This window comes from Thalassophryne amazonica, chromosome 13 (genome assembly GCF_902500255.1).
Source record: "Thalassophryne amazonica chromosome 13, fThaAma1.1, whole genome shotgun sequence".
In the NCBI taxonomy this organism is placed as follows: domain Eukaryota; kingdom Metazoa; phylum Chordata; class Actinopteri; order Batrachoidiformes; family Batrachoididae; genus Thalassophryne; species Thalassophryne amazonica.
This window is the reverse complement of record NC_047115.1, coordinates 21,214,110-21,227,551: the sequence shown is the minus strand read 5'-3', so window position 1 is coordinate 21,227,551 and position 13,442 is coordinate 21,214,110. Positions and strand designations below refer to the sequence as shown.

General features: G+C 39.9%; 1 protein-coding gene across 1 annotated transcript in view; it reads right to left on the bottom strand.

Moving 5' to 3' along the window:
- lrpprc (leucine-rich pentatricopeptide repeat containing) overlaps positions 1-13,442 on the bottom strand; it is a 141,947-nt gene that overhangs the window by 125,463 nt on the left and 3,042 nt on the right. The window contains exons 2-10 of the mRNA XM_034184503.1: positions 12,486-12,688; positions 7,316-7,438; positions 6,967-7,088; positions 6,789-6,847; positions 5,667-5,753; positions 5,438-5,564; positions 5,197-5,341; positions 4,115-4,272; positions 2,091-2,196 (exon numbers count right to left, since the gene is read on the bottom strand). Coding sequence (XP_034040394.1) covers positions 2,091-2,196; positions 4,115-4,272; positions 5,197-5,341; positions 5,438-5,564; positions 5,667-5,753; positions 6,789-6,847; positions 6,967-7,088; positions 7,316-7,438; positions 12,486-12,688 — 1,130 coding nt within the window. The remainder of the gene's footprint in view (positions 1-2,090; positions 2,197-4,114; positions 4,273-5,196; positions 5,342-5,437; positions 5,565-5,666; positions 5,754-6,788; positions 6,848-6,966; positions 7,089-7,315; positions 7,439-12,485; positions 12,689-13,442) is intronic.

Genomic DNA, 13,442 nt, shown 5'->3' with positions numbered 1-13,442 from the left:
TCTTTTGTTTTTCATGATTCCATAATTTTTTTCCTCAGAATTGAGTGAGTCCATATTTTTTTCCCTCTACTTGGTCTAAAAAAGTAACCGTTACTGACTGCTACAATTTTTTTTCCTGATTTCTTATAGTGTTTCTTAAAGCCAGAAAGTTGCCATTTGAAATGACTTTAGTTTTGTGTCATGTCTGTGATCTGCATTTTTTCTACAAAATTAAACAACTGAATGAACATCCTCAGAGGCCGGTGATTCCATAATTTTTGCCAGGGGTTGTAGAAACTGCATGAATTCCAGAGCCGGCTGCTGAACATATGCAGTGTTGCCACAGTTACTCTGAGAAGTTACTTTATTACTTACTTTATGCAGTTACTTCAGCTGCAGACAACTTGACGGCAGCTGCTGGATGTAACTAATAAGGTAACTAGTAATCTTAAAATTGAGTAATCAGAAAAGTAAGTTACTTTACTGATTACTCAATCTTAAGAATAACCAAGTTAGATAAAGTAACTGTATAAAGTAACTTTTCAAAGTAACTGTGGCAACACTGAAAATATATCACAAGGCAATGTCATGATGTAGCACATTCATCTCAGGGAATGCATATTCAGGATATGCTTGATATAAAATTCTGCATGTACACACATACACACACAAATGAAGAAAAACAAAAAGCAGAACAACTATCCAGCATATTAAAGCACAGCAGAACTGTACAGCAATAATGTTACTGTATACTATTTTACATAAAATGTTTGAAAATTTTTACTCATATTTGCCATATTTTCTGGTCAGTTTTTTGTACTAGTTTGGGAGGTCCTGCAACTTGGAATTTGACGTGGCATATATGAAAAAAATATTGCATCTCATCTGTGGCCACAAAATACCATAATTTCATACTATAGAGCGCACCTGAATATAAACCGCACCTACCAATTTTAAAGAGAGAAAAAAAAATTGTACATAAATACGCCGCAGGTCTTCTTTACACAAAAAGATGTTAGAAAGATTCTCTTAACTTTTATTAAATATGTAACATAAATGCTTTTTGTTTCCAGAAGGTGTTACATGTAAATATTGGCAGGCACGTCATCCAGCATGCGCACGGTGTTGCACTGCTTCTCTGCTCCACATGGGGAATTGAGTAATTTTAACTTTTTTTTTTCTTTGTGGATCATGAGAGAATTTCATTGCGTGCAGCCAGGATTGCCTGGTGTCTGTGGTAAATGAGGTCCTGTGACTTTTTCAACTTGTGGCTCAAAGACAGAAACCTGGTGGGGAAGGGTGGGGGTGGGGGCTCTGCTGACTGACCTGACGCAGTAACTGTGGTGCAAAGTGCCCAAGAAGGTCTTTTCTTCAGCCACAACAAGGAATTAAAGTATTTTCATTTTTTTTTTAAAGGGGAGGTGACGGTCTAGTGGTTAAGGTGTTGGGCTTGAGACCAGAAGATCCTGGGTTCAAATCCCCGCCTGACTGGAAAATCACTAAGGGCCCTTGGGCAAGGTCTTTAATCCCCTATTGCTCCCGGTGTGTAGTGAGCACCTTGTATGGCAACACCCTGACATCGGGGTGAATGTGAGGCATAATTGTAAAGTGCTTTGAGCGTCTGATGCAGATGGAAAAGTGCTATATAAATGCAGTCCATTTACCATTTACCATATTTTCAGGTGTCATTTTCCAAAATCAGAAGGCTTTATGTGGATCATTTTTCTTCAGGAGGTGATGATGAATCCACTAAAATGGACAGGTAAGATTTAATATTTTTTGTGTGTGTGAATTTACGCCGCATGAGGACCGCAGCTTTCAGCCAATCAATAGACAACATCAATTGACGTATTTTGACTTATGAGAAATCCATAAATTAGCCACATCATTGTTTAAGCCGCAGTGTTCAAAGCATGTGAAAAAAATAGCGGCTTATAGTCCTGAAATTACGGTAACCACAGATGCTTATTATTTGACCGTTGGGTTGATTGTACAGACAAAAAAAACAGCATGCGTGTGCATATTACTAAATATAGTAACATGAGCTTCAACATGTTGAAATTGTCACTAAATGTATGTGTGCACATTTAATAGACATGGCCATGCTGTACCAGTGTTGTTGGCCTCCAGGGCGCAGCGCAGACTGAAGAGGAGTGGAGAAGGATGCATATTCATTTCCTGGAGAGTTTTGCAGTAGTGACCAATCTTCTCTGATGACTGCAAAAAGCACACATTAAAACAGAATTACATTTAAATATGCATTTTTCTTGGTCTAAAAAAGTAACTGTTACTGACTGCCACAATTTTTTTTCCTGCGAGGAAAACATCCAACATCCTCCGAGGCCAGTGATTCCATAATTTTTGCCAGGGGTTGTAATAGCCCAGTTTCATAGCCTTAAGAGTGTGCATACCATGAATGCTTGGTCTTGTTGGATTAGTGAGAATCTACTGGTACCCTGTTTCCCATGTAACAATAAGAAATATACTCAAAACCTGGATTAATCTTTTTAGTCACATAGCATTACTATTATTCTGAACACTACTGTACCTTTTCCCCACACTTTGCCTTCAACAATGCAGCCTTCAGGTGTGAAACAGGTGTTATTGAGGGGTTTCAAAGAGGTTTCATATTACAAGAATGGCGAGGGTGCGTTTCATGTGAAAAAATAAATAAAAATGACAGCTGCAGTACAATGTTTAACTTTTGTTGAATCAAAATATATCTATCAGATTGTGATGTTTGACACCTTTTTTTTTAAAGCTTGGACTTCTAACTTCAACTGATGCTAAACAGTAGGGTATCTATGATCAAACTAGAGTGCCAAGGACGCTGTGGGTTACTGGCTCAATTAAAGCCCAAGGTAAAATGGCCATTTTTGGCATAAAAATGGCTGCCATTTCCAAATGAATGGATCTACGCAAATAGGTTTGGGAACAATGTCAAGGACAATATTGTGCCCTTCTTCAATTAAAAGAAAAGTTATCCAACCATTTTTGAGAAAAGGGGGGAGGTGATGGTCTAGTGGTTAAGGTGTTGGGCTTGAGACCAGAAGATCCTCAGTTCAAATCCCAGCCTGACTGGAAAACTGGGCAAGGTCTTTAATCCTCTATTGCTCCTGGTGTGTAGTGAGCGCCTTATATGGCAGCACCCTCACATCGGGGTGAATATGAGGGATTATTTGTAAGGCAAAGGCTATTCGCCCAACCATTGGGCAGATAAGTCATACATTGAACTTTACACTCCCAACCACTGGGCAGATTAATATGATGTCTTACCTTATTCGCCCAACCGTGTTCGTGTATTTGACACATTTTGTGCATCTAAACTGGTTTTTTTACACAATTCTTTAAGGCTCTATTGCGGCATATGTTTGACACATTTAACGGCGCCGTCTTTAATTACTGCAAAAACACCACAATGGATGAAAACAGACAAACTTCATAATTTTTTTGAATGGAAGCCTGTTAACATTGACGAAAAATTTTTGAACAAAATGCTGCTTGTTGTGTGTAAGATGGTGTTAGTTTGACACAGTTCCCTGGGTGTGATGAGCCAAACAGAACCGCTTTAGATCACAGCCCCTCCGCGGACTACAAACCCTCCCGCAGCCGGCGAGAAAATATCCCGCGTTGAAACCACAAGTGAACTGATAAGCGAGCTCACTGGTCGGTTGTGGTTGGGCGTATATGCTCGTATATTTACTTTATTGAACCAACAGTTGGGCGAATAGCCACTCCGTATTTGTAAAGTGCTTTGAGCGTCTGATGCAGATGGGAAAAGTGCTATATAAATGCAGTCCATTTACCATTTACCAAAACTGGGTCCAAATATCCAAATTGGTTGTTTTCAGCGTAAAAATGGCTGTGATTTCCAAACAAACGAATCTATGACTATAATTTTTGACATGAAATATGTCAATGACCCATATTATGCCTTGACAAATTAGAAAAAAGACCGTTTTTGAGAAAATTGCCTTTAAGTGCTCAAAATGGCTATTTCCGGCATACAAATGGCCGCCATTTCCAAACAAATGCAAACACTGGCACATATCTGTAAAGAAGAAACTGTCACAATCATTTATTTAGTTTCTTGTAATAGTGAATCAGTTGGGGTGTAATAAAACTAAACCAGTACCGTGCCCATGTTGACACAGTGCCGGAGAAAGAAGTTGCCCTGGTGGGAGGCGTCTGCGTTGAGGCTAGAGGATTGTGGTAGTGGGAAAGTCTTCAGAATCTGGAAAGCAGCATCTTCTTGGCCGCGGGTGATGAGGCTCAGGCACAGGTTCATGGCATCTGTGAGATCAACACGTACATATTTTGTTCAACATGTAAAACTTTCATGAACATGCTGAACAATTTATAGTGTTTAGAGAATCCCAGCGATTTGGTCTATGCTCCCGGGAATAAGTGCGTCTTGAGATGTGAGGGCGCGATGAGTACGATGACGAACAGACACGCTGCTTGTAAACTCAAAAAACACGAAAACACCGTTGTGTTGGGACCGGGAGGAGCTGCTGCGTGTGCACACACCGCCATCTTGACATCTGTCAAGATGGTGGCGTGTGCATCTGTCAAGATGGCGTAGGAAGACTACTTGCGTAGGAAGACTCAGATGAGAAGCCTTACTTGCATTGTGAGGGAATGTTAACTATGATATTTATGGCACATTTCTCTTTGCATGACCCAGCACACAGGTGCCACACTATTGAGGACCTGGTGGGTCAAGAAGGCCAACGGGCACCCACATTTTGCCTAACTGTGGTACTTACTTTCTATAGGTGGGGACAGACCAGTTATCTGCCTGAATGGTTGCCATCCAGGGCCCAGGGCAATTCCGTGGTGTGGAGGATGGAGCGGCATGTGGTGCCTACGCCCAGATTTGACTATTTTTTGCAGCCTAGGTACAGATTGATTTTGGACAGGGACGGTGGCCAAATCGTTAGTGTACTTGTTTCCAGTGCAGAACGTTCCAGGTTCAAAACCCACCACTGCCCATTCTCCATGTAACGTCGAGTTGCATCAGGAAGGGCATTCGGCTTACAACTTGTGCCAAATCATCATGCAGATCCCCTTCAGATCTGCTGTGTTGACCCAGAGTGAAACAAGGGAGAAGCTGAAGGTACTTATTTAGGTACAGACTGATTCTGACTGGGCTCACATTGGCTGTAGAAGACTACAGCGCTACAAAGTGCTCAAACTTTGCCTGCGTTTGCTTACCTGGAACATATCCACTTTCATGCCTTAGGCGCGACACGATGTCTGGGATGTGCTGGTGGTGTCCAGTCTTTGCCAGAGTGAAGATCACCTCCATTAGGTCCCTGTCTGTCAGAGTACACTCCGCATTATCTGCCATCTCCAGAGTCTGAGAATCAGATGGCATAAAGAGGCGCAATCAAACATGCACACTGATGACTCACATCAACTCACATCTGAGCCAAATTACTTAACATGTACACACCCTTTTCATATTTTCAATGTCTCCCTTCTCAGCATAGGCATCAACTAATGTCAAGTAGGTTTCAGGACCAGGTTCCATTCCTGCGCCCCGCATCACGGACAGGATGTTCTTAGCACTCTCCATGTCTCTGCGATAGACAACAGCAGCTTTACTATCAAACTATTCCAGTAACATTAAATGTGAGTCGCGTTATACTGCACATCGTATGACCAAACGCAGTGTTGCTCACCCTGAGCGAGCGTGACCCTTTATCAGGGAGTTGAAAACTGCTTCGGTGATGGGCAGACCTTTGGTCTTCATGAAACCCAAAATGGTACTGAGGAAAAAAAATGAAAAAGGGGAAAAATGCAAGAGTAAAACAGGTGTAGAGTCATAAAAATTAAGACCTACAATGACCCAGCAACTTGTGATTCAGCATTATAGTACGCAAACAGATTTACAAAATATTTTTTTTAAATCTGGTGAATAATTCTGCCTTCCACCAGCTTCTGCTATTTTACAACCATTTGAGACACTATACTGAAGGTGTTAAACTACTGCCATATTTGACATTTCAATTTGCTTAACCAGAAAGCAGACTGTATTTAATAGAATCGTCTGTGTTGCAAATTTTTTATGTCTTTATTTTTTCAAATGCATCACTGCAGGCACCATTTTTGGCACAGACACCATTTCAAAGTATCGGTTTAGCACTAGTATCACAAAAACCCCAAACAGCACCAGGCATTAGAATAGAAGACTCATGGGTAGTGGCACTAAACACCAGAATTTTGTAACAGCATCACATTCATAATAATATAAGAACATGAAAAAACAATTTTGGTTAATTTTATCACTCTTTGAAATAAATTATAATTTAGATTTTATATATATATAAATTCCAGCCTTTATTGAAGTGTTAAGAGCCTTTCACATTGCACGCGGCAGAGGCATCGCAAATCGGTCCAAAAGCATTCATATTTGACAAATATATGCTTTCTTGTTCCCAAATAAAACAAGAAAAAATATGACACATAAATAAATCCTTGGCATTTGACAGATAGATTGCATGTCACATTACATTATTTGCCCCATTGTTTTCTGGCATTGTGGTTCACCCACAAAGCAACTACCCGTGACAGTTTTGTACTGTGAGCCAACCTCTGACGTCCCACTCATCATAAACATATCTATTAGATCACTTGTGCTGCATATAAACTGACAATGTGATATTTATTTATTCCTCAATACAATTGGGCATAAATATAAATCTTGACACCACCTTTGTAGAAACACTGCGTGATATGTATTATTTCTTTTTTAAACATGCGCTGTGCTTGCACTGATAGTTAAATGGTCAGTGGAACATCACCTCGCTCCCTCTGTGTCACCATCTTGGCAGTAAGCCGCTATGAGTCTCTGGTAGGTAACCTGGGAGCAATAAAGAAATAAATGAACAAATACAAAAACGCATTGAAATTTCCAGTTTCATTTATGCGTCCGTTCTATCACACTGATGCGGCTGCAGCTGAAGGTGCTGCTGCACTCACTCTGTTAGGTGGAACATTCGCTGCTTCCATCTTTTCCATGAAGTCAGCAGGCGAGAACTTGAACTCATTCTGCAGGTAAACCTTAAGCAAGGCATTGTAGTGACTCACATCGTATACTACACCTAAACAATACAGCACAGAAACTTATTTAAGATCATATTTTTCAGGCGATTTATTCATTTAGCAGATAATGAATGATGGTGACGATGCCAACTCATTGCTTTTCACCATTTCATGTTAATAAATTAGGATAAACGAGACCTGTGCTTATTTAAATTATTTTTTCTTTTACACATGCACATTCATCAGCAACCAATAAAAACAGGAAGATATGCATTTAGGTTGTTACCCATGTTCTGCAGCTTATCCCAGATGGAATGTGCCAGCTCAGTGCGCTGTTCTGGAAGCACCTCTGCCAAGAGGGACCCACAGCTCCTCAGCAGCAGCAGGGCCTGATTACTGCTGGGACAACCTGCAAACCAACGCAGGATAAAGAGCTTATAAGCACTGCAGTGAGGGGAAACACCGAATGCTGAAAGTTGATTTCATATACGACACACTGCAGTTCCACTTTGCCAACCGCGTTTTGGTCCAGTCAACTGTTTTACTCTTACTTAGACAAATCTGTTTGCCGTGAACGAAAATCCAATGCATTACATGTATCCATGTTTCCCAGATTTCACCGTCATGTATGGACACAAAGTGGCTGCTAGCATTGACGGATGACAGTTCAGCTGAACCCCCGACCTCCCCCTGCCCACGGGTCAGTTTTAATGCTGCGATAGACCCACAATACAAAAATAACAGTAACACACAGTGATTTGGAGAAGTAACTTTAATCTGATTACTGATCTGGAAATATTAATGTTAGATGACTTGTTATTGGGAAAAAGTGGTCAGATTAGAGTAACGCGTTACCGGCATCCCTGGATACTTGCCACTCAGTCTTGCTTCACAGTCAAGTTCTCAGCCATCGACTGTGTTCTAGCTCTGTGAATAATGACTGAACAGAACTACACTGCATCCTGAAAGTATTCACAGGGCTTCACTCTTTCCACATTTTATATGACAGCCTTATTTCAAAATGGAGTAAATTTTTCCCCTCAAAATTCTACTCACAACACCCCATAATGACAACATGAAAAAAGTTTTGAAATTTTTGCAAATTTATTAACAATAAAATGTACAATTACCTGTGTGACAACTGGTCTGACAAATCCATTATTTAAGTATTCACATTCTTTGCTATGAAGCTAAAACTGAACTCAGGTGCATTCTGTTTCCACTGATCATCCTTGAGATGTTTCTACAGTTTAACTGGAGTCCATCTGGGGTAAATTCAGTTGACTGTACATGATTTGGAAAGGCACACACCTGTCTACATATAAGGTCCCACAGCTGACAGTGCATGTCAGAGTACAAACCAAGCATGTAGTCAAAGAAATTGTCTGTAGACCTCTGAGACAGAATTGTCTCAAGGCACAAATCTGGGAAACGGTACAGAAGCATTTCTGCTGCTTTGCAGATCTCAATGAGCACTAGACCTGTTCAAAATGTCAAATGTTACAAAAATCTTTTTAGCCATGTTGTTCTTGTTCCACTAATAAAATAAAAGATCTGTGCCAAATTTTTGTAATCGGACATTGTTTAGGGGTCCCCCACAAAGCAACAATTTCACATGTACCTGTAAAAGAACAATAATGGCATCAGAGTCTTCTCCCGTTAGGGTGACGTTGCCTTGGCAGTGGAGGGAGAGGAAATGTGTTGCTCTGGGGGACCTCTAAATCTTATCTGATTGAGTTCAAATTTGGTCTGCACCTATAAAACCCGAAGTGGAACAAAAACAACATGTGGCACGAAGTCTTTTGCAACTTTTATTTTTTCACTATATAACATGAACAGCCCTAATGAGCACAGTGGCCTCCATCATCCGTAAATGGAAGAAGTTCAGATCAACCAGGACTCTTCCTAGAGCTGGCCACCCATCTAAATTAATCGATCGGGGGAGAAAAGCCTTAATCAGGGAGGTGACCAAGAACCCGATGGTCACTCTGTCAGAGATCCAGCGTTCCTCTGTGGAGAGAGGAAAACCTTCCAGAAGGACAACAATCTCTGCAGCAATCCACCAATCAGGCCTGTATGGTATCCTGTTGTTAAGCTCTGACGTAACGCATCACGTGATAAATCTGTTTCCGGGTCCAAACAAAACAATGTTGACAATTGCAGTGGAACCTCAACATACAAGTTTGTGAAATACTAGCTGTCGCTCATCCATATTTTTGTTTGGAAACATATTTTTGTCTAAAAACTTGCTAAAACAAATATTCAAAATAATCCATGTCTGCTATGTTTAACCTGCGTGGAATTTAATAAACGCAAACCAAATTTCAGACATTTTATATATATTACTCTGGAACAAAGAGGACAAACAGTGTTGTAAAGGACAATAAACAGGATGTTAAAGTGTAAACTTCACTTTCCCCCTGAATGACATAAACAGGAAGCGATCACAGCTCACAGCAACTCCCACTGAAAATAACGGAGAAACGACCTGAGCTTCTGGCATTTTTACATAAACAAACGCAATAACAATGTCTAAAAACCCAGTTAATATATCCAGGAGAGTTTTAGGCACAATATAGAACGAGTTTTTATCTTGCAATGTTAATGCTGTGGTCCGTGTGCAACTGTTTAAGGGCAGCCTGATCAGCGTGTGTCAGTGCAGTTCTCAACGTTAATGACAGCGCGCCTTTTTTGTTTGGACCCGGAAGTTGAAAATCACATGATACGTTACATCACACTTAACAACCGGATAGTGGCCAGACAGAAGCCACTCCTTAGTAAAAAGCACATGGCAGTCCACCTAGGGTTTGCCAAAAGGGACCTAAAGGACTCTTCGACCACGAGAAACAAAATTCTCTGGTTTGATGAGACAAAGATTGAACTCACCACTTGTGAAATCTTCTGAAATTGAAATTGCAACTGAAACAAAATATTATATTATATATATATTTTGTTGATGATAAATTAAGATGGAAAACACAAAAATTATGTTAAACCAAAAATGTCAAAAGCCACTGCAATTCTTTATAAAGTCATTAATTTCGTTAATTAAAGCCAAAATTTGTTAATTACATTATATCATTCATTACTTATCCCATATATGACTTACTGCATTGAGGTCTGGGGAAACATATAAAACAAATACAAATACAATATTTTTTTCTTACAAACGAAAGCTATAACTAATTATCAGTAATAAACCATATTGTGAGCCGACAAACCCATATTTTGAAATTCTGGGAATTGGTTGACTATATTACAATACAAATAATGTATAAAGTTAAAAATAAACTTTTACCTCAACATATCTAGGATCTGTTTAACCCTCTGGGGCCGACGTTGTTGTATATGTTGGCTGAGACTAAGCTTTACTAAATCATAAATAACTTTTTAATGATATGAGATAGAAACTTCCTTTTTTTTCTGCTGAAAAGTTAACTGCGGACTTTCAAGCCACCGCCCACCATCTTTGTACTCCTCATAGAAGCTGTGTGATGACGTGATGTGAGCGTCCAATCGGAATTGGTTCACCATCGCAGTTTTCCAAAATCCAACTGTGTGGTCTTATTGTTTGGGTCTGTTGTGTTACTTTTAATATTAGTAGAAGCTATTGTGGCATTAAAACTTAAATTGGTTTTATTAGTAGTTGTAAATGTACCAGAGACAATATTGGAAATTATCTGTTATCGGTTATCTGTAATGCTGATACATTTTTGGGTGGTTTATTGTTTTATCTTTAGCAAAGATAACTTTTCAGTTATCTGATTATCTGTTATCAAAGTTCATTTTTTGGTTATTTGTGCCCACCACTGGTTTTATGAGATTTTTTTTGTTAAGTATTCATTCATTCATTCAACTCTTTGGCGTGAATTCCAGGCGTCATGTTTGGAGGAAACCAGGCACCATCCCTACAGTGAAGCATGGCGGTGGCAGCATCATGCTGTGGGGATGTTTTTCAGAGGCAGGAATTGGGAGACTAGTCAGGATTGAGGGAAAGATGAATGCAGCAATGTACAGAGACATCCTGGATGAAAACCTGCGGCAGAGTGTTCTTGACCTCAGACTTGGGTGATGGTTCATCTTTTAGTAGGACAATGACCCTAAGCACACAGCCAAGATATCAAAGGTGTGGCTTCAGGACAACTCTGTGAATGTCCTTGAGTGGCCCAGCCAGAGCCCAGACCTGAATCTGTTTGAACATCTCTAGAGAGATATGTTAATGGCTGTGCACCAACACTCCCCATTCAACCTAATGGAACTTGAGGTGCTGCAAAGAGGAATGGGCAAAACTGCCCAAAGATAGGTGCACCAAGCTTGTGGCATCATATTCAAGATGAATTGAGGCTGTAATTGCTGCCAAAGGTGCAGCAACAAAGTATTGAGCAAAAAGTGTGAATCCTTACATACATGTGATTTCTTAGTTTTTTTATCTTGCGACAAGTTTATGTTTGCGTTAAGTTTAACATTGGGTACTTGAATTTGAAGCATACGGTTGTATGTAACGCTTGAAAAAATAAAAATTTTGATCAGTTACTGGCCGTTTTTACCTTCTGATCAAGACGTTTCAATTCTGTTCACACTAGTTGTTTGCAGGACTGTGTAAAGTCTGTTTAAATGATTTAAGAATATTGTGAAAACACTGCTAAAGAGTAATGATCCATTACATGTGATTTCTTAGTTGTTTTTTTATTTGTAATAAATATGCAGAAATCTTAAAAAAATAAATAAATAATAATTCACATTATCATTATGGGGTATTGTGTGTAGAATTTTGAGGAGAAAAAAATCAATGTCATTTATTTTGGAATAAGGCTGTAACATAAAATGTGGAAAAAGTGAAACGCTGAGTGTGAATACTTTCCAGATGCACGGTACATACTGAGCCGATACTGATTTTCACAAAGCATTTGAATGAAGTGACTGGGCTGATCTCTTAAGACACTGTGAAAATTTGCAGGATGCCCAGTAAGTCAATGTTCATCATAGTCAGTCTAAACAAAGCCACTGTGTGTGTGTGTGTGTGTGTGTGTGTAGCGGTGATAGAAATGCTGAACGGGGATGTGTTGTGGCTCCTTCCACTCTTCAATATAAAAGTCTCCTGACCTTGACTTGGCAGAACAGGTTATGAAGTTTGCAAAATCAATGGACACACTGACTGCGATTATCGACAAGGCTTCACAAACACCTTTACAGGACTGTCTGTCTTGAGTTTATATTATGGTCATTTTCCATGTTACAAGATACCAGCATGGCCCAAAACAGGAGACTCAATACACTTCACCTGCATCTGTTAGAAAGTGAAGTTTCAGAGGTTTAATATGCATTTTTACAGACTTAATAACAAAACTTTTGGGGATCCACTCACTGACTGAAACCTTTTATCATATGCTTGCTCTCCTAATTGAATGGATCGCGGTCTTGATTGCTGTTATTTGCTGCTGGTGAATGATGCCTACCTGTCCTGCGAATATCATGGAACACACTGTATAGCAGGGTCTTGGTGATCCGACCAGTCCTCCTCACAGAGGTGTCCAGCTTAGTCAGGGCAAAGTCAAACAGCTGCATTTGTTTGGTCTGTACCGCAACACTGGCCTCATCTGTCTGTGTTGATGCCACAACATAGTTGCGCGCATAACCCACAGTGTACGGCCATATACGGCTGCAGAGAAAAAGACAGATGCTGAGGTAACAAATAAAAATAGAGATGCGCATGATCCAATAAATGCAGTTTCTCACACACACACACACACACAAATATACAGTTGTATGTAAAAGTTTGGGCACCCTGATGATTTCCAGGATTTTCTTTTATAAATCATTGGTTGTTTGGATCAGCAATTTCAGTTAAATATATCATATAGCAGACAAACACTGATATTTGAGAAATGAAGTGAAGTTTATAGGATTTACAGAAAGTGTGCAATATATATATCCTCCTGTCCAAACTGCACCTCGGAATACATATGTACTTTGACATATGGGGAGTGACAAAGGCTACTGATGTCCCAATGGGACTCGCTGTGCCATCCGTCAGTTGCACCAGAACGTCATTGAAGCAGCCATTTCCTGTGGCCTGTACAAAGGTGAACTCTCCACAAAAAAGAAAAAAAATTGACAGGTCGCAGTCTGTCTACCCTGTATGTTGCATAGTCATGCAGGTTTTGCTTGTCTTTCTGTATGAAATACTCATTAATATCTACAAACATGCAGGGGGGCCATTTGTTTGTTGTTCACCTGATAGCTGTTATGGATCGGGAACTGCCAACTGACAGTCTTATTTTTGAAAGGCCTCAGTATTTTGTAGTGTGAGTGCATAACCAAGTTCTTCCTTCCACTTCCACATACTTTGTAGCCCCATTCTTTGCAAAATTCTTTCAAAACGTTGACTTTCCAGCGCTCAAAATCTTCAATAT